General features: G+C 41.6%; 1 protein-coding gene across 1 annotated transcript in view; it reads left to right on the top strand.

Annotated features, from left to right (window-relative positions):
- The window catches only part of Prx5 (Peroxiredoxin 5), a 44,775-nt gene extending 28,271 nt beyond the window's left edge, over positions 1-16,504 (top strand). The window contains exon 4 of the mRNA XM_080285729.1: positions 12,905-16,504. Coding sequence (XP_080141855.1) covers positions 12,905-13,102 — 198 coding nt within the window. The 3' untranslated portion in view covers positions 13,103-16,504. The remainder of the gene's footprint in view (positions 1-12,904) is intronic.
- The last annotated feature ends 2,017 nt before the right edge of the window (positions 16,505-18,521 follow it).

Genomic DNA, 18,521 nt, shown 5'->3' with positions numbered 1-18,521 from the left:
TTTATGTCTCGATGGGCATAAATGAAGAACTTTCACTAAAGTTGCTGCTGAATGGTGCCACCACAGGTGTCAGCCAACAGCAAATTTGGATTCTTCATGTTTCATTTTTTTCATTCATTGCCAGACGCCATGTATCCCAAACGGGATGGCCAACGGTTTAGAGTTAATTGTTTTACAGGGAGGGGCACTAATCCTCCACCAACCCCACTTGACATGTAGGGTCAAGTAAACTTATATGGGACCACTTTTATGTCTAAATAGACCATAAACTCTTTCTTCTTCTGTATCGCATTTGGCTCAACTTCAGTAATGCTGGCTTTGTTTACAAAATGGGAAGTCAATATCGGTCAGAATACCTCAGGAGAAACACTGACTAATCTTGATTAGTCATGCTCAAAATTCAAAATCGTTTTGACATTTGGTGCTCGCGAAAATGGGTATCAGCATGCTGTCGGGCCCTGCTGCGGATGTCACTGATTGCATTGCGCAGTTGACCCTTGTGCGGTGTGGTGCGGTGAGGATCTGTCCGTTCTCCCCTTTGGGGCTAAGATGCGAATGAATGTGTTTGAATGGATGAGTAAATGGGGAGTGTGTCGTCCTGTCTCGGCTACCTCCCTTTCCTTGGGGGAAGCAGCCTAGGTATATAGATAGATAGATAGAAGATTAATCAAAATATCTTGACATCTAACTTCGCAAAAATGTGGCTTATTTACAGCATACTTTATGGTGTCTGGCAATAGATAGATAGATAAGTAATCCCTGTACTATCCGGACGTCCACTATCCGGACTCCCCACTTACCGGACATTTTGGGCCTGGGCCTTTGCACCCTCCCTATACACTGCTAGATATTTTCCATACTCACTTCTAATTCCTCATTCTCTGGTTCCTTTCCATTTATTTCATACTTTCTGTCCCTTATTCATGTGAATAAGGTCTTCAGTAGGTGCTATGCATGTCTGGTAGAGAGTTATGTTGGTGGTTTTCTGAGTTAGGCTGGGTTAGGGTCCATAAGTACCCGTCCAGGAGGCAGGGGCCCACTATCCGGATGGACACACTTTCCGGACATGCCTTTGGCTCTATTACATAGGATAGTGGAGGGATTACTTATATATATACAGGTAAGCCCTTAATTCACGCGAACTTTTTTCACGCGATTTCGGTTATCCAGGAATTTTTCATACACTAATTAAAACAAAATTATAGTATTCAAATAAATAATTTTAATATACAAGAGAAATAAAATATAAAAATGCCTACCTGCTGCCCGTGTGCATACATATGTGTGTGTGTGTGTGTGTGTGTGTGGGAGGTCTGTGATGTCTGTCTACCACGCACCACACAGGCAGTTCGAATCCGACGGTCGAACCATGCATGACTTGCGAATCGTTATTTGTGGTTTATTTTTCTGCCCTCCAGTGATTGCTTGCCTTGTCTGTCAACATGGGGCATAAGCGTAGTGCTAGTGATGCATGTGGTAACACACCAAAACAGACCCGTAAAGTGATGTTGCTGACAGAGAAAGTTAAAGTGTTGGACAAACTTAAGGGAGGAAGGAGGAATGTCGGCGACAATTCTCCGTCAGGACGATTCCCCGTCATTTATTTACATACCAGTTTATTTAGCAGGTACAGTACACTAGTTTTTTACTTATATGAGTTATAAAATCTCTCTGAAAATTAGTTATTAAAGTATTAATTAATCAATAATAAGTATATTTATAGAATGACAGGGAATCGTCCATGTTTTGATGGTGAATTGACTTGATGATGAATTGTCTCTGAACCATGTGTTTGGGGTGAGTCAACTGTTCTTACAATAAAGAAGATAGAACGTAGCATACGGGAGGCAGTGAGGGCTAGTGCACCAGACTGTTCTAAAGTGTCTGCACCTACACCTGTGAACTGGCTCGGAACGTATGTTTAGGGTGAATGAGTCAACTGTTTGGACAATAAAGAAGGCAGAATGTAGCATATGGCAGGTAGTGAGGGTTTGTGTACCAGACTGCTGAAGTGTCTCCACCTACGCCTGTGCTTGTCAGGTTTCAGTGTTGAATTTCTTACATTTTTGTTGTTTTTCATACTTTATGCTAGTTTATAAGGTGTATGTAGTGCATAAACTGTATTATTCAGATATAATACTTAGTAGACATGCGTAATTGTGCACACAAGGGCAGAATGTATACGCGAATTTACCACATACACGAAGGGTCTGGGAACGTAACCCTTGCTTGAATTAAGGGCTTACCTGTACTGTATACAGTATATATATATATATACTGTATATATATATATATATATATATATATATATATATATATACACACAGTATATACAGTCAAGTTGCCTGTGGTGCGGACTTCCATACCACGGTTTTCTGTGACACGGCAAGTTGCCAGAACCAAAAAATGAACCACGCGCATAAAATACTTACGTCGCGGCAAGGTTTGAAATGCTTGAGCAAATTCTCCTGGCAGCCAGAGAGTGAACCCCAGCCCTCTCCCACCAGTCAAGCCCCGCTCAGTGTGTAGCCAGATTGCTTCTTACTTGCTCCTCACCTTCCCGTTTTTGTTGCCTGTTGTTATGTATTGTGCACAGAAATGGCGGACAGGAACCCTGCCACTCCTAGGAGAACTTCAAGCAAGATATGGCCGTTAAGGTTCAACGAGAAGTTGGATGTTATTAAATGGATCAAGAAAGGAGAGAAGAAGGTTAGTATCGCCAGATCCTATAAAGTCAACGAATCCAATATTCATACCATTTACAAGAACAAGGATAAAATTCTGAAATGTGTTAAGGCTTATGGGACTGGGAGCATCGATGGACGTTTTAGGGGCAAGGACGAAGTTTTTCTGTGGGGAGAGAGGTGCCTGCACTTGTTTGTACTGCAGCAGGGGAGGAATAACATACCCGTCGACGGACCTTTGCTTAGAGAGAAGGCCAGGTAATTTCATAAAGTCGCCTGTCACCGCCTAGGCCTGAACCCGTCCAAGTCATTCCAAGCCAGCCCAGGATGGTTCCAGAGTTTTCTGAAGAGGAAGAACCCGAAGAATGTTCAGCTCACTGGTGAACGTGCCTCAGCAGACACCGCTGCCGCCGCCAGTTTCCCTGCTCTCCTTCAAGATGAGGTCACAGTGGAAGATTACAGCAGCCTGACAGTCATCAATATGGATGAGACCGGGATGCAGTGGAAACGTCTGCCGTCTACTACCTACATCTCGAACCAGCAGCAGCATGTGAGGGGAAGGAAGGCAGACAAATCTTGGTACACCATTATTTGTGCACCAATGCTGCCAGTAACTTCAAAATGAAACCCTTCATCATTCACCCTGCTAAGAAGCCCCGGCCCTTCAGAAACCTTTGTGATATGTTGGAGTCTGGTGTTTACTGGAAGCAGCAGGCGAAGGCATGGGCGATATCGAACCTGGTGGTTGAGTGGTTTGATTTGTTTATGAAGGATGCAGAGCAGCACAGTAAGAAGCACGGTGTCCCTTTCAAAGTGCTTCTCTTGCTGGACAGTGCCCCATGCCACCCCCAGCACCTGGCATCCTGCCACCCACAAATGAAGGTTGTCTTCCTCCTACCCAACACCACCTATCTGCTGCAGTTGCTAGACCAGGAAATTATCGCCAACACCAAGCACATGTACAGCCAGTACATGTACACAAGTTCCTGCATGCAATTACCAGCAATGCACCTGAGGTTCAGGAGCTGCAGGAGATTGGGGGGTCTGCTCCTACACATGGCAGTGACGCTGGGGAAGATGCAGGTAGCGACGATGAAATTGATGCATTTCAGTCAGACCGCACCACACCAAGGGATGTGCAAAATGTTCTGGAAATCTGGCACCCTTACACTATTAAGGACTCCATTGATGGTCTGCTAAGGGATTGGGACAAGCTAAGCCAGGCCATCATCATCCATGCTTGGCACCTTTTCCTGCCTAACCTCCATGCTTCGACACCTGGTGCACCTGGCGGAACTCAGGACGTGGCGCAACAACTGGAGGAGGTTGTGAACATTGCCCATCAAGTTCCTGGTTGTTCTGAGGTAACAGCAGACGATGTGATGGATATGGTTAACTGTGGCACTGACTCTTTTCAAGCTGTGGTGGATGAAGTCATCGAGGGAGATGCTGCAATGGAAAGTGAGAGTGACAGACAGGCTGACAGTGAGACTGTGGCAGTGAGGCAGGAGCCAACAATGAAAAACTTAAGTGATTTGTTAGTGGCAGTGGACATGCTCAAGGAACGAGTCCAGGAATGGGATAGAGATGTGGGGAGGTATTGTAATTTTGTTACCTTAATGCCTAAAAGACGGGTGTCCGCACATGCTGTCCAAGGTTACTAGGGCCAAAAAGACAGGTGTCCGCATATGCGGTCACGCCACTTCCACACCCCCAAACCCACTTCACTCACTCCACCCTCCTACCAACACACCCACACACCACCTGCCACCCACCCCCACACACTACCTGCCACCCACCCCTAGACTCATCCCCCACCCTGACCCCCCACCATCCCTCCACCACCCACCCACCCCACCCTCAAACCCCCACCACCCCCAACTCCCCCCACCGTCCTCCCAATACCCTCTACAGCCCCCTACCACCCCTAACCCCCATCCCCCACACTCCCCAATCCCCCCGACCATTTCCTCACCACCTCCCACTACCCCCCACCTCCCACCACCATCCCCCCATCATCCACCAACCCCTATCCCCCACCCCCTACTGCCCTCCCCCTACCCCCACCACCCCAACCCCCTACTCTCCTCCATCCCCACCCTCCAAACCCTCCACACCCCACAAACAACTCCACCCCTCCAACCCCCACTGCCACCCCTAGACAACCCCATTCCTCCAAACCCCTACCCTCCTCCACCCACACACCCCAAACAACCCCACCCCTCCAACCCCCACCCATTTTTCCCCCCACACCCCCCAGACAACCCCACTCCAACCCCTACTGCCACCCCCACCCATTTTTCCCCCACCCCCCTCAAGCACCCAGTCCCCATCCCTGCACCACCCCACACCCCTCCACACCTCCCCGCCCACAAATCCCCCATCATATCGCACCCGCCGATTGTGCCGGTCTTGAGCGTATGTCAAAATATTACGATGCCTGTCTTTTAGGAGTTAATTGAAAAGGCAGCAGCACCCTACATGGATCTACATAACAAGAGATTTAATGAGCTCCGACAGGAGGTGATCACACGCTACTTTTCCTAAGTCTCACAACAACCGCCACCACCAGAGTCCGAGCCACAGGCCGGTCCATCCCACGCATATGACGACGACACCTTCTCTGTGATGTCAGAGGCATACTTCAAGGGGTTCCTTCAGGAGGCTGAAATGGAGGAAGACAGCATTACCCAGCAGCAGCATGAGGCACCACCAGGCTCACCTCAAGCTAGCAGGCAGTAGCCTACCTCTTGCCTCGGAACCCCCAACCCTACCCCATCCACTTTAGCACTATCATTGTTGGAGTTAAGTACGTTCAGTACAGTATTTTATGCCCTTAAAGCCCTTTATTATTTATTGTTTAGTGTTTAATATGTGTGTAATACATGCATTGACTGATTTTTTGATTGTGTGCCTGTGTAAAGTGGGGGCAAATGGGGGAAAATGGGGTGAGAAGGGGGACTTTGGGCGAACGTCCAGAACCAAATTCCATTTTTCCCATAAGTTTAGTTATTTCTATGGCACGGGCTTCTCCCAGAACCAGTTAGCCGCACCTTAGGCGACTTGACTGTATATAGTATTAGAATATTTGTGTACTGTGCAGGTCTGTCATTTTGTTTTACTAGGATAGGTTTATGTATGGTATCATTATAATCATCATCATTGACACTTATGATGTTTCCAACTGTTAGACAAATTGGGTGGATCTAGAGCAGGGTTCTTGTATTTCATCTTAAACATGATTCTGAAAAGGTAGTCCCAGTTTCATCTCTCTGTGTCAGTGAATACAAGGATGCTTGCACCAGAAAGGTAGATGACAGGATCATAATATGCATCACTTCATACAGAGAATGAGATTTCCAGCTCCCTTAAAGTAACTCTGTCTTGTATGATATTTGTGGGGGATGGGTGTGTAAGAAGCACAGAAGTGTGAATAGTAAAGTATAAGACACCCCCTGTTAGGAGTGTGCTATATGAAGGAGAGCATTTGAGGTCCTTCCAAGACAGGGGTTGATTGTCATAAAGCTGATGCTGTTATGTCAGTGACTCTTGCCACTTAAACTGACACAGTTAGTTTTGTAGTGTAGAGCGTAGCTCAGTTGTGAGTCAGAAGTGGATGGAAGAAATTGAGAAATTTTATTTACTGACAGGAAAGGGAATCATATCTATATGAAACAGTAATTGTATGTTTTATATATGAGAAGTTTAATGCTTTGTTTGTAGCAAAATATAGGCAATAAAGAATGAAGTTTTCCTAAGGTTTGGGTGCAATTAAATAACGATAGTGAGATACATGTCTATCTATCCATCTATTGCCAGACACCTTAATCCCATACGAGGTGGCCACAAACAAATCACCTCCACTACGCTCTGTCCCCCGTCCTGCTCCCAGCTCACACCCCTCTCCCTGATATACCTCTCCACTCCATCCCTCCATCTCATCCTTGGCCTCCACCTCACTCACATACACTCACCTTGTCAGTCTGTCTCTCTCCATCCTTTCCACATGGCCAAACCACCTCAGAGTGTTTCTCCTAACACTTCCTATTACATCCACATCCACACCACAATGCTCCTTCACATCTTCATTTGTCAGTCTGTCTCTCCATGTGACTACACATGCTCCTCTCAATTAACTCATTTCCACTGCTCTCACTCTTGACTTGTGTCCTTCCAATAAGGTCCAAGCTTGACTTCCATATGTTAGAGTTGGTATCACAATACTGTCATGCAGTAGCTTTTTCACTTCCTTACTCACTTCCCTTTTTCTTATCACTGCTTTCAAGGAACCAGCAACCTTTCTTCCTTGTTAGATAGATGTATGATATAATATTAAGAGATAGAAAAACATATTGAGACTTGAAAAGGATATTTGTGTTCTCTATTGAGAGTGATTACTGTGTTGTATATTGGTAGTCTGAGGTAGCCAGTATAGACTTGTTGAGAAATGTTTAAGAATAACTGAGTTTTAGTAACTGTAATACAGACACGTATGTGGCAGGGAGAGTCCATCTATCTGTCTGTCTATAGCCCTGACGCCCTAGTCCTGCAAAGGGTGACCACAGACAAAATGCTTCCAAGTCGCTCTGTCACCCACCGTTTGATTATCCTCTGCACGACTCACTCCCCCATCCCTCATATACCTCTCAACTCCATCCCTCCACCTCATCCTCGGTCTCCCCCTCCGTCTCCCTCCCTCCACTTCACCTACATACACCCTATTAGTCAGTCTTTCATTCTCCAATCTCTCCACATGTCCAAACCACCTCAGTGTATATCTCCTAATTTTCTCAATCACATCCACATCCACCCCACAATGTTCTTTCACTTCTTCATTCGTCAGCCTGTCCCTCCATGTCACTCCACATGCTCCTCTCAGGTAACTCATTTCCACTGCTCTCACTCTTGACTTGTTCCCCTCTAGCAAGGTCCACACCTCACCTTCATACATCAGGGTAGGGATCACAATACTATCATGCAGTGACTTCTTAACTTCCATACTCACCTCCCTATTTCTCATCACTGCTTTCAGTGAACCAGCAACCTTCCTTCCCAGCTGTACCCTTTCAACCACTTCATCCCCAGAACTTCCATCCTTACTCATCACATTACCCAATTACTTGAATGCACTCACATCCTCCATATCCTCACCATCCATTCTGTGACTTTGTTCTTCTCAAACACCATAATTTTACTCTTGCTTACATTAATTTTCTGATTCCTCTTGTTACACTGTGTCCCAAATTCATTAACCAAACCTTGCAACTCCCATTCATCTTCACTGAACAGTACTGTATCATCAGTAAACAGCAACACCAGAATTGTCCACACCTCACCCTCGTTCATTAGAGCCACCCCCACATCCACTGCCCTACCTTGCACCTCCTTTGCAACCTCATCCATGAATATATTAAACAGCCATGGAGACATCACACATCCCTGTTTCAGTCCCACATTTAGATAAAAGAACTCAGCTCACCATCCACTCGCACCATAGCCCTATTTCCCTCGTACATACTTTTCACAGCACTCAGTTTCCAATCCTCTCCATATATTCTTAATACCTTCCATATACCATGCCTGTCTAATCTGTCATATGCTTTCTCCAAGTCCATGAAGGCAGCATACACTTTCTTTCCCTTCTCTAGATACTTCTTCACTTAATATATTAGAACACGTATCTGATCTACACACCCTTTTCCCTTCTCAAATCCCCCTTGTTATTCTCCAACAGCTCCTCTGTTATATGCCTCACCCTATCAGTAAGTATTTTACCATATAGTTTTCCAATCACACTAAGAAGGCAAATACTCCTATGGTTACCACATACTTCTCTCTCCTTTTCCTTTGTATAAAGGATATTTGATGATGTAGGATGAGGTCTTGAGAAGAGGGCCTCAGGGTTAGGACACTTAATCAGGACATTGAGGGAGACAGTGCAACTTGGAGTGACCATCAGGTGAAGAAAGCTGACCCATGCAAGTAGGAAGTACTGTACTGTACTGTCTTTTTACATAGAGTACTGAGTATCTTGTATCCTATTGTTGCTACTTCTAGACAGGTTTATTTGGCTTTGGAGAGACCTGTTGAACTGGAGGAGTTAGATATTACCATCATCCTCTTCAGTACTGTGGGTCTGCCATAATCCATGTCATGCAGCTTACCTCATGTGGGTCAACTCTGAGGACATGTGACCAGCTTCTTATGAGTGGGATATTTAACAGTGCACCCTGAAGTTTCTTGTATGAGTAGCATAACTCAGTTTTTATGGGATATTAGACTTTCTGTCATCTCTTATCCCCATCCCCTAGATTGAGATAAGAAATAAAGTAACAGTAACTGCCATGAATGAAATTCATGCACTTTGTGATCCATTTACCATGGTGCCAGCACCTGAGGAAGGCTCAAACCTTTATTTAAAAAAAAAAAAAAAAAAAAGTGAAAAAATAAAAAAAGTTAATAAAATTGAATGCAGGCCAACTGTGGCTTAAAGAAGTGAGGGAAGGACAAAATAAATGATTAAAAGTAGCATGTCATGCTCAATTTATGACATGTTGGACTAACTGGCAACTCATTGAGGCATTCACATGAGTGAGTCATGCTTGTATAGCTGCTGGTTTCCTGCCAACCGGGAAATTTCTGACCACGGTACCCATAGTACCTGTACCTTTGTAACTATGGTGAGTTGAGCAGAATTACAGTATTTCATGAATAGGTGTATAATACCATTTCGTAGACAATGATATCATTTTGCTGTGGTTACTAAATTGGGCATATTGTTGGACCAGAGCCTATTTTGCTTTCTGTGGGTTAAGCTGAATAAAATTGTTTGGCTTGGATTGAAGAGGTTAAAAATGTTTTTACAACTGATCCTGAGTATGTGATGAATCACCTATACAATGGGAAAAAAGTTAGGAACATTATTTCGTACATGATGTAAGGATGTGATGGGTGATGAACCCTCCATGCATGCTGACCCTGCTGACATCCAGGCCAACCATTACTTGTCTGAGCCAAGATGTCTGCTATTGTTTTAGTGCAAAGTAACCTGTTTTAAAGCATCAGCACAGACCCTGTAGCTCCTGCCATCCCTTTGAACAGGTGACCTGCTCTCCTGCTATCTTTGTCATGTGTCTTACTGTCGTGGTAACATCTCATACTGTACATCACATTACATCGTGCTGTCGCCCTGTTACATAACATCTCGGACTGACCGTGATCATTATTGTGCAGTTCTAGTGATTCTAAGGCATCACTGTGTGTTTTCAAGTTATTATTATTTATTTATTTATTTTTTCAAATAGTGAAATATCATAAAACTTAGTGATCATGTCAAGTGAGGGTGCTAGTCTATGCAAAAATCGTGGTGCTGAATACGTTGCCCCTAGTCAGGGGAAGGTCAAGCTCCAAAGGAAAAAAACCTTTCCCTTGAAGTGAAGTGAGACATTGTTAAGTGCTATAAGGGCAGCAACACAGACACTACATTTTTTTTTTTTTTTTTTTTTTTTATATAAAGATATACAGTATATATATTTTCTCCTTCTCTTACATCTACTCTACCTCATAATACTCTTCCTGTTCCATTCATAGATGATACAGTGAAAGAGAGCAGTAAAATAGGGCATTAGAGGAGGGTTTAGGAACAAGTTCAGATGGGATGGAAATTTTTTCTTAGGTGTTTTGGGGTAGGAGACCCTTGAGCCCATGTTATAATCAACTCGGTATCCAGTAAATTGATATGTGATTAATTTTTCCTAACGCATTCTCATCGTATACTGAGGGTGAATGTACTATATGTGTGTATGTGTTTGTTTAGGTACATTTATTTTTTTTATATTGTCAGTAGTTTCTAGTTCTTGTTGATCATGATACTGGGCATTTATTGCATACCTCTTGCTGCCTAACCATTTGGCTGCAAATTACATACTTTGCATATTATTTTTGCTAATATTAGGTGATTGCTGAAAGGGAAATCTAGGGCATCAAAAATATTAATCACAATCACGATGAACATTTTTTCTGAGAATAAAGACTTTTATATTTCATCCTAGCTAACCACAGAATAGTTTTATTCATCTCACAGAATCTTACGATAGCCAAGAGGTGAATCTGTTGTAGGCACTGTAGTGGGTAACAGTACTGTATACAGAGGATAACAATCTTTATATCACATCCACTTGATTTTTTTTTTTTTTTTCCATCATCTTTACAGCATGCCCTTATTTCATGATAGGGCTGCATGTGAAAAAAATTCACCACATGTATTATTTGTCTTCTATCAAGTTAATTATAACAATGGTTCTTTGGGAATATGTTTTTGGCTAAGGGTCACCCACCCACCAGAGTCTGAAAACAAATTTCTGACTCACCTGAACTTGTAATTTCACTTCTCTGCATTTCACTTGCTGCTTGAGCTCCAAAACCACATTGTTGCTCCATCATAGGCATTAACACACCCAGTAGTGACGAGTCGAAAGGCCATCTTGGAACAAACAAATGACAATAGCCTTGTTTTGGGGCATTCATACAATGACCATTGAGGCTTTGTACAAGATTACAGTAATTGTATATGCAAAAATGCTATCGTAAATCAAAAACAGGTCCTAACTTTTTCATCATTGTATAAACGATTCATCACATACTGTACAAGTTTGTTGTATAATGAGGGTCTGCTGTATTATACTGACATATATTTCCCATTTAAGGGTGGGATTTTCATTGTATTGTACTTATTATAAATATTCTTATACATGGATGAACAGGGTGGATTTAGGAGTGGCAGAGGATGTGTGGATCAAGTATTTGCAGTGAGACAGATAGCAGAGAAAGCATGTGAGAAGGACCATAAGGTGTTTATGGCATTTGTGGATCTGGAAAAAGCATACAACAAAGTAGACAGAGAGGGATTATGGAAAGTTTTGCATGTAGATGGTAAGCTGCTAGGTGCTGTCAAGAGTTTTTATGATGGAAGCGAAGCATGTGTAAGGGTTAATGGGCATCTGAGTGAATAGTTCACAATCAGTGTGGGCATGCGACAAGGTTCTGTGATGTCCCCATGGTTGTTCAGTATATATATGGATGGGGTGATTAGAGAAGTAAAACACGAGTAATGGAGAGAGAGGGATGGCATTGGTAATGAATGGTGATAGATGGAATATCTCAAATTTGTTGTATGCTAATGATGCAGTACTGCTTGCAAGTACCGGACAAGAACTTGGTAGGCTAGTGCAGCGTTTTACTGATGTCTGTGAGCGTCATGCCTTGCGAGTAAATGTAGAAAAGAGTAAAGTGATGATTATTGAGAGAGAAGGTGACTCCCACTGTGATGTCACAGTGAATGGAGAGAGACTGGAATTGGTGAGAGAGTTCAAATACAGTACTTGGGTACAGCGATAGAAAAGAGAGGAGAATGTGCAAAAGAAGTTGAAAGTAGAGTGACACAAGGAAGAAAAATAGCTGGTGCAATGAAGGCCTTGATAAGAAACAGAGGCTTGAGTGTTGCAGCTGCACGAGGCCTACATGAGGGAGTGTTAGTGCCAACTTTAACATATGGGTGTGAGACTATGGTGTGGCATGAAAATGGAAAGTCAAGAGTAAGAGCAGTGGAGATGGGATTGCTGAGGAATGTATGTGGAGTACAGAGGGTGGATAGGATACGAAATAATGTGATTCGTGAAAGGTGTGGAGTGAGGAAGTCGGTGGACACCAGAATCGAAGAGAGTGTCCTGAGATGGTATGGTCATGTGGAAAGAATGGATAACAATAGAGTGGTGAAAAAGGTATACCTGAGCAAATTTGAAGGAGGGAGTAGGCAAGGTAGGCCAAGGAGAAGGTGGAGAGATATGATGGATGAGTGTTTGAGGAAGAGAGGTTTGGAAGTCGGTGAGGCTAGGGAACTGACAAGAGATTAAGCTGGCTGGATGAATGTTGTGAGGAGAAGTGCATGATCAGGGATTTTGGCACCCCTTGTGAGCTTGGCTGTGTCTGGACTGACTCAATCAGATATCATTGTGTGAAGCTGCAGAATGTGGTGAATGTTTTTGACGTATCCGGTAGAGCCAGGATTCCGGGGGCTTGAATGATGAGTGAATGGAAGTGTGGCCTATTAGATTTGGGCAAGTTTGTGCTGTCTGGACATTGCTACTCCTCACCCTGCCCTTGGGTGGGAAAGGAGGTCCGTATGATGATGATGATGACTTATACATTCTATGACTTCTCAGGTACGGATGCTGGCTGACACCAATGGAGACTTCACAAAGGCATTAGGTTTAGGTCAGGACCTTGCTGTGTTGGGTGGCCTTAGATCCAAGCGATACTCAATGATTGTGGAGGATGGAAAGATCACTCAGTTGAATGTGGAGCCAGATGGAAAGGGGCTTACTTGCTCTCTGGCAGAGAACACTCTGGCCAAATTGTAGAGAGAGAGAGATATGGAGCCTGTTTTCCATGATCACTTCAGTACGGTAATGTCTCTTCTACTTTATTCTTGCAACTTCCAGATGATTTCACTCAGCTTTAGAGAGACCTCTTGTAGTGAAAGGGTAAAAGAAGAACATATCTGACCTCTCCCATTTAAAAAGTTACTCCCAAGCTGAGTAAAATTGTCTGGTGGTAGTAAGAAAAATTATAAAAGACATCACCGGATTGAAGGGGTTAATGGCCACACATTTGAGCCTAGTGAGTAAAGTGTATTAATTTTGCCCAAAGATAAAGAAATTTGTTACTGTCACCATTTTCCTCCTGTTGCCTTGCATAGTACCTTGGCTGAAGGTCAATGAAATTCATGGAGTTGGACCACAGGGACCAACCTCTTTGTTGTCCATACACACAAACCAAACCATATAATTGATGCTATATGTTTCATATTACAGCAGTTCCTCATTTAGTACTTTCACTAAACTTTTTTTTTTGCTGCAAAGCTGCTAATAAGCTGAGGGACATTTTTTTTCATAACATATAGCCTTCCTGGTTCATTTTTAAGTTATTAGCATGTGCTTTTATTTCAGTGTATCACTTATTTACTTAAATGATTTATGGATTTTACCACTTAATATACACATACTGTCACGTCACATTATGGAATTTACTTGCAGTCTTGAATATTATTTTTATATATGGAGAAAATAATTTTTATTACTGCAATAACCTTCACTTAGATAATTTTGCATTTAACTTATTTGTTTATGTGGAACACATTTGCAGCAATAACCCCTCAAGGTCAGTCCCCGTTCTGGAACTTGTGTCACAAGGACGTCGGTCCTCTTTCCAAAACGTTTAGACATTCTTATGTTCTCCACAACTGCTCTACATTAGGACATTGAAAAACTGCTCAATAAATCACCTATTTTTTGTGAAAAATGCCTGCAACTGACAGTCAACTTTATAAACAGTGTCCGACCCCAAAGGGTTAACTCTCACTCACAGAATGACTTTTTCAGTTTATTCTGACTACCTAAAAAAAAAAAAGAAAAAAAAATGCTGTGAAAGGATCTCTGGAGGTGAAGAGGGTAATGAAGGTTCTGTTTAACTCATCCTGTTGGAAAAGTTCCTTCTAAGCTGCATGAAATTGTGTGAAGGCAGCACGACTGAAGTTGAGTGAAGAACTACATTTACTGTATTTTAGAGCCTAGTCATCTCCCTGATCAGAATTTCCCCTGCCTAACTGTAGGTGATGAGAAGAGTGCCTCATTTATCTTCCGATCTCTGGCATCTGTAGTCCATTGGTGAACACTCCGCCCCCCCCCCCTCCCCCAAGCAACACTGTATTATCTGAAGACCATTTATTACTGTATTAGGCTGAATGGTATGGATAACATAATGTTCCTTTTGTTTTATGCAGTTGTAGCTTTCCTCCTTAAGTTGCTCTAGAAGACTACAGGAATCCAAATGAACTTATGTCCCAGGACATAAATTGTATCCTATATAGGTGGGTTATTACAGTGTCAATTTTAACCCCTTCAGTGTGAGAGATCTTCACTAAAGTTTATTAGAATGTTGTGATGGTAACAAAACAAATTTACAAAGACATCATTATAATGAGATTATTGGAGACTTTCTGACCCCTTGATGGTGACAGAGTCTTATTTTTTGTTGAGTAAGCTTCTGTGGGAGTGGCAGAAATAAAATGCAAGGTGTCTTCATGGTGAAGGGGTTAATGAAAATGGAGAAAGATTAATGCTCTTGAACTTTGCAGTATAAGTAGTGGTAGAAGTTGTCTTGAGAATTGATTCTGTACTTTCTAGTTTGGGTGGTATGTAGTTGGATATCTTGAAATATTGAATATACTAATGGTATAATGCATTAAAAGTAAATAAGACATTGTTGCTGGATAATATCTTTTTCAAGAGATTGTCAGTGAAATATTGTAGACTACAGTATTTTGATGCTAGTAATGCACTGTACTGGTTATATATATGAATTTTGTAATGCATTGTCAGGAATTCCTTAGAAGCTATCTTTTTCAGGATAATTTTTCAGGGATACTTAAAAGTGCATATTCAGTTCGAGTCGAGAAAGAATATTTCATTGACTGGTATTATTATTACTGCAATATCATGGAACATCTTGATTTTATGTTTTCCAAGGAAATTCTCAGACCAGATGATTGTCATACATAGAACCATGTTGTCGGTGGCATAATGGACTGCGTAGCACCTATATTTTAGCTGTTATTTTCATATTACCTCATGATATTCCTTTATAGGTTATTACTTGGATAACAGACAAGTGGGGTAATATGGAAAGTACTGTATTGTCTGTTGCTGAAGAGGTATTACAAAATCTAAGCCACTGAGAATATGTTTCATAGTTACTGTATAAGGGTAATGAAAGTGCCATACTGTATGACAAGCTTAAATCTGTAGAAGCTCTTGTGGTGACACCTCTTTCACTTTTCCATATTAGGGAAGAAGAGTGGTGAAGAAATGTAGAAAGAGATGCCAGAATAAGAGAAGGAATATTTATCCTGTTCTGACAATTTTTAAAAGAATCAAGCTGAAGAGAAGTTAAATTGATTGTCTGATATATTTGGATTGAGTAGGAGATTAATGAAAAGATCCATTGATAGTTTTTATAAAACTGCAAATAATGAAAAGTGGTGATATGATGACTGCACCATAGTCTGTGCTTTTTTCTCGTTTCAGTATGTAATTCATGGAACTCATTGATTAAAGTATACATTGTGAAGATAATACTTGTTGTTTTAAAATGTTAATGATATTGTCATCCTACAAACAAAGTTTTTGATGATTATCTATATTGTCAGAACCAGTGATAAGTACTAGGTACTGTATTAAACTATGATAAGGTTTAGTGAAGTAAGATGAATCACCTTGTTCAGTGCGTTTCATAGGTTGAGATGTGCATAGAAGTAAGAGTAAAATATACACTCATTCCTCATAAATCGTGGCAATTTTGATCTGGACCACTGCCGTGATTTACGAATTTCATGATTTATGAATAATAACCCTTATGTGAAAAATTAATTTGGGTCTGGACTTTGGCCAAACCCGCCCCCACAGCACCCTAGCTGCACCTACCTAGACACTATCAAACATACAAATTTAGGAATATTCAGTGCATGTATTAAATAGGAATAAGCAATGTTAAGAGATCTCACCTTAATCCTATGACGAAATTGCTTAAGTGAATGGAGTGGGGTGGTGTTGGGAAGAACTTAGAACCTCTCAGTACTCGTTCTTCCCAAACTCTTTCGCAAGCCTTGAACACTTCTCTCGCTTCTCAACACGACAAATGAGCCCCAAACATTGACTGTACGACAACGGCAGCAGTTTGTTGACGCCATACTGCTTAGAGTGCTTCATCGGGGGGGGGGTCGGGAGGGGCCATGGCAGGTAGGTGGCGGGGGGGAAGTTGCACAAAAATAGCAGGTAGCTCTTGTACTCCACGGCAACGGTCTGTAGTGTGCGGACTGGCGGGACAAGAACAACAATAACATGGCGGCATTAGTATGCACACTTTTCACCAGGGATGCGCGGTGATTGGTTGTTGGGTCACGATTTTCAGTTTGAATGCCACGGTTTACAGTTCTTCTCGGAAAAGGCCCACTTGGGTTCCTAGGTCCACGATTTTCATGACTTAACAATGATTTAAGGTTGCTGGCAGTCTGATGGCCACTTAGCAGTGATTTATGAATCCATGCTTTATAAACACTCGATTTAGGAGGATTGAGTGTAAATTTTTCTCCATTCTTGTTTGTTTATCAGAAGTGAAATAGGCAGTAGAGGTATGACATTTTATGTTTATTTTATGTGAGCTGGAAAAAGAATGTCATATACCATAGTCACATTGATCAGATTTTCTTGCAAAAGGATTGTTTGGCTTGTTCACTTGGTCATATCAGTCATAATGAAACAGAACATTGTTTTGCATAAGTGACTTTCAGTACTGCATGCACAAGGTACACTGCATTGTAGTGTTTTCTTAAGCTTGTTACTTATAAGGTTAGAAGCAGCTGTTTTCTGCAGGAAATGCATGTTGAGTGAAAAGTAGTTGTCGTGTGCAGTACCTGAAAAATTAGACAGTGCTGTATTATGACTGGGAAGTGGGATGTATCCATTTTGCAGAGATCTCTGTATAAACAGATTTACATGGTGGGGGGGGGGGATAAAGAAATTTAAGTGGTTGATGGTTTTGCATATTGATGTACCAGATCAACTCAGACTTTCAAATTATATATGCTTGAGTCCAAAAGCTTTACAAAAAATACAAAAATTTGGAATAAAGCATAAAGTTGCTAGTAATAGTATACATTTAAGTGCTTTGTATTTGTAATATATTATCTGCAGTCATACATGCTAGCATAAAATTACTCTTTCTTCAAATATACATTGATTATGTGAGGATAGGTGATATCAGTACCCCTTGTATTGCATGAAAAAATGTTTTAGGAAGTGGAGGTGTTTGGATATCAGACATATGAGAGTTTGTGTTATACATGGAGCCAAAGGTTGCATTTCCCATCAAAAGACAAACATCTTGGAACAGATAGAACTATGCAAGAACATGTGTATTGATATGCTGTAGTTTTTTTCCCCTAACCCCTCCACTGCAGTAATGTATTTAGGTTATTCTTGCCACCTCCAGGTAGTTTATTCAACTTTGGGATGAAATTGTGAAATAATGAGAAAATAGTACAAAATATGTCTTCTTGAAGGGATAATAAACTCATACCTCAAAAAGTCATACCTCGCTATATGATTTCGTTACATCCCAGGAAAACCATTTGGATAATGATCAGTCATATATTAAACATAGAGTTTGAAGCAAATTTTTAAGCAAAAATGGTGATCATAAATAGAAAAATGCTTTGTAGGGGACTATAACGATCAGATAAGTGAAAGTGGCAACCATATACAGTATTGAAAAGGGGGGTGCTAAGATGTTGAGATTGTATGAGTAAATTATTGCTTAATGGGAAATCATATTGCAGAGTCCGAATGTACAGTTCTGCAAATATGGTGCCTGTAAATCAGAGATACAGTGAAGGATTTCATGGATGTGTGAGAGATTCACATATCTGTGAGGTTTAATTCAGTTGTGAATGACATTTTATTTTTGTCATCTCCGAATGGTTTTGTTTAACTAAAGAGAGAATCTTTTAAATAGGCTGGTTAGATATATCTTTCATCAACCTTTTCACATCAATGAATTGCCCTAAAGTGAGTGTTGGCTGGCATTAGCAAGAATAAAACAGAAAATACATTTTGAATTTTAATGGAGTTTGTGAAAGATTTCATGGATGCTAAATGGGTTCACATACAGTAAGCCTTAGCTGTATCAAACTAACTGGGAGAAAGGTGGGCGATATAACTGATG

The sequence above is a fragment of the Coenobita brevimanus genome, chromosome 107, assembly GCF_032717465.1.
Source record: "Coenobita brevimanus isolate Jiangsu-jjx chromosome 107, ASM3271746v2, whole genome shotgun sequence".
Taxonomy (NCBI): Eukaryota; Metazoa; Arthropoda; class Malacostraca; order Decapoda; family Coenobitidae; genus Coenobita; species Coenobita brevimanus.
This window is presented reverse-complemented; position numbering and strand designations above follow the sequence as displayed.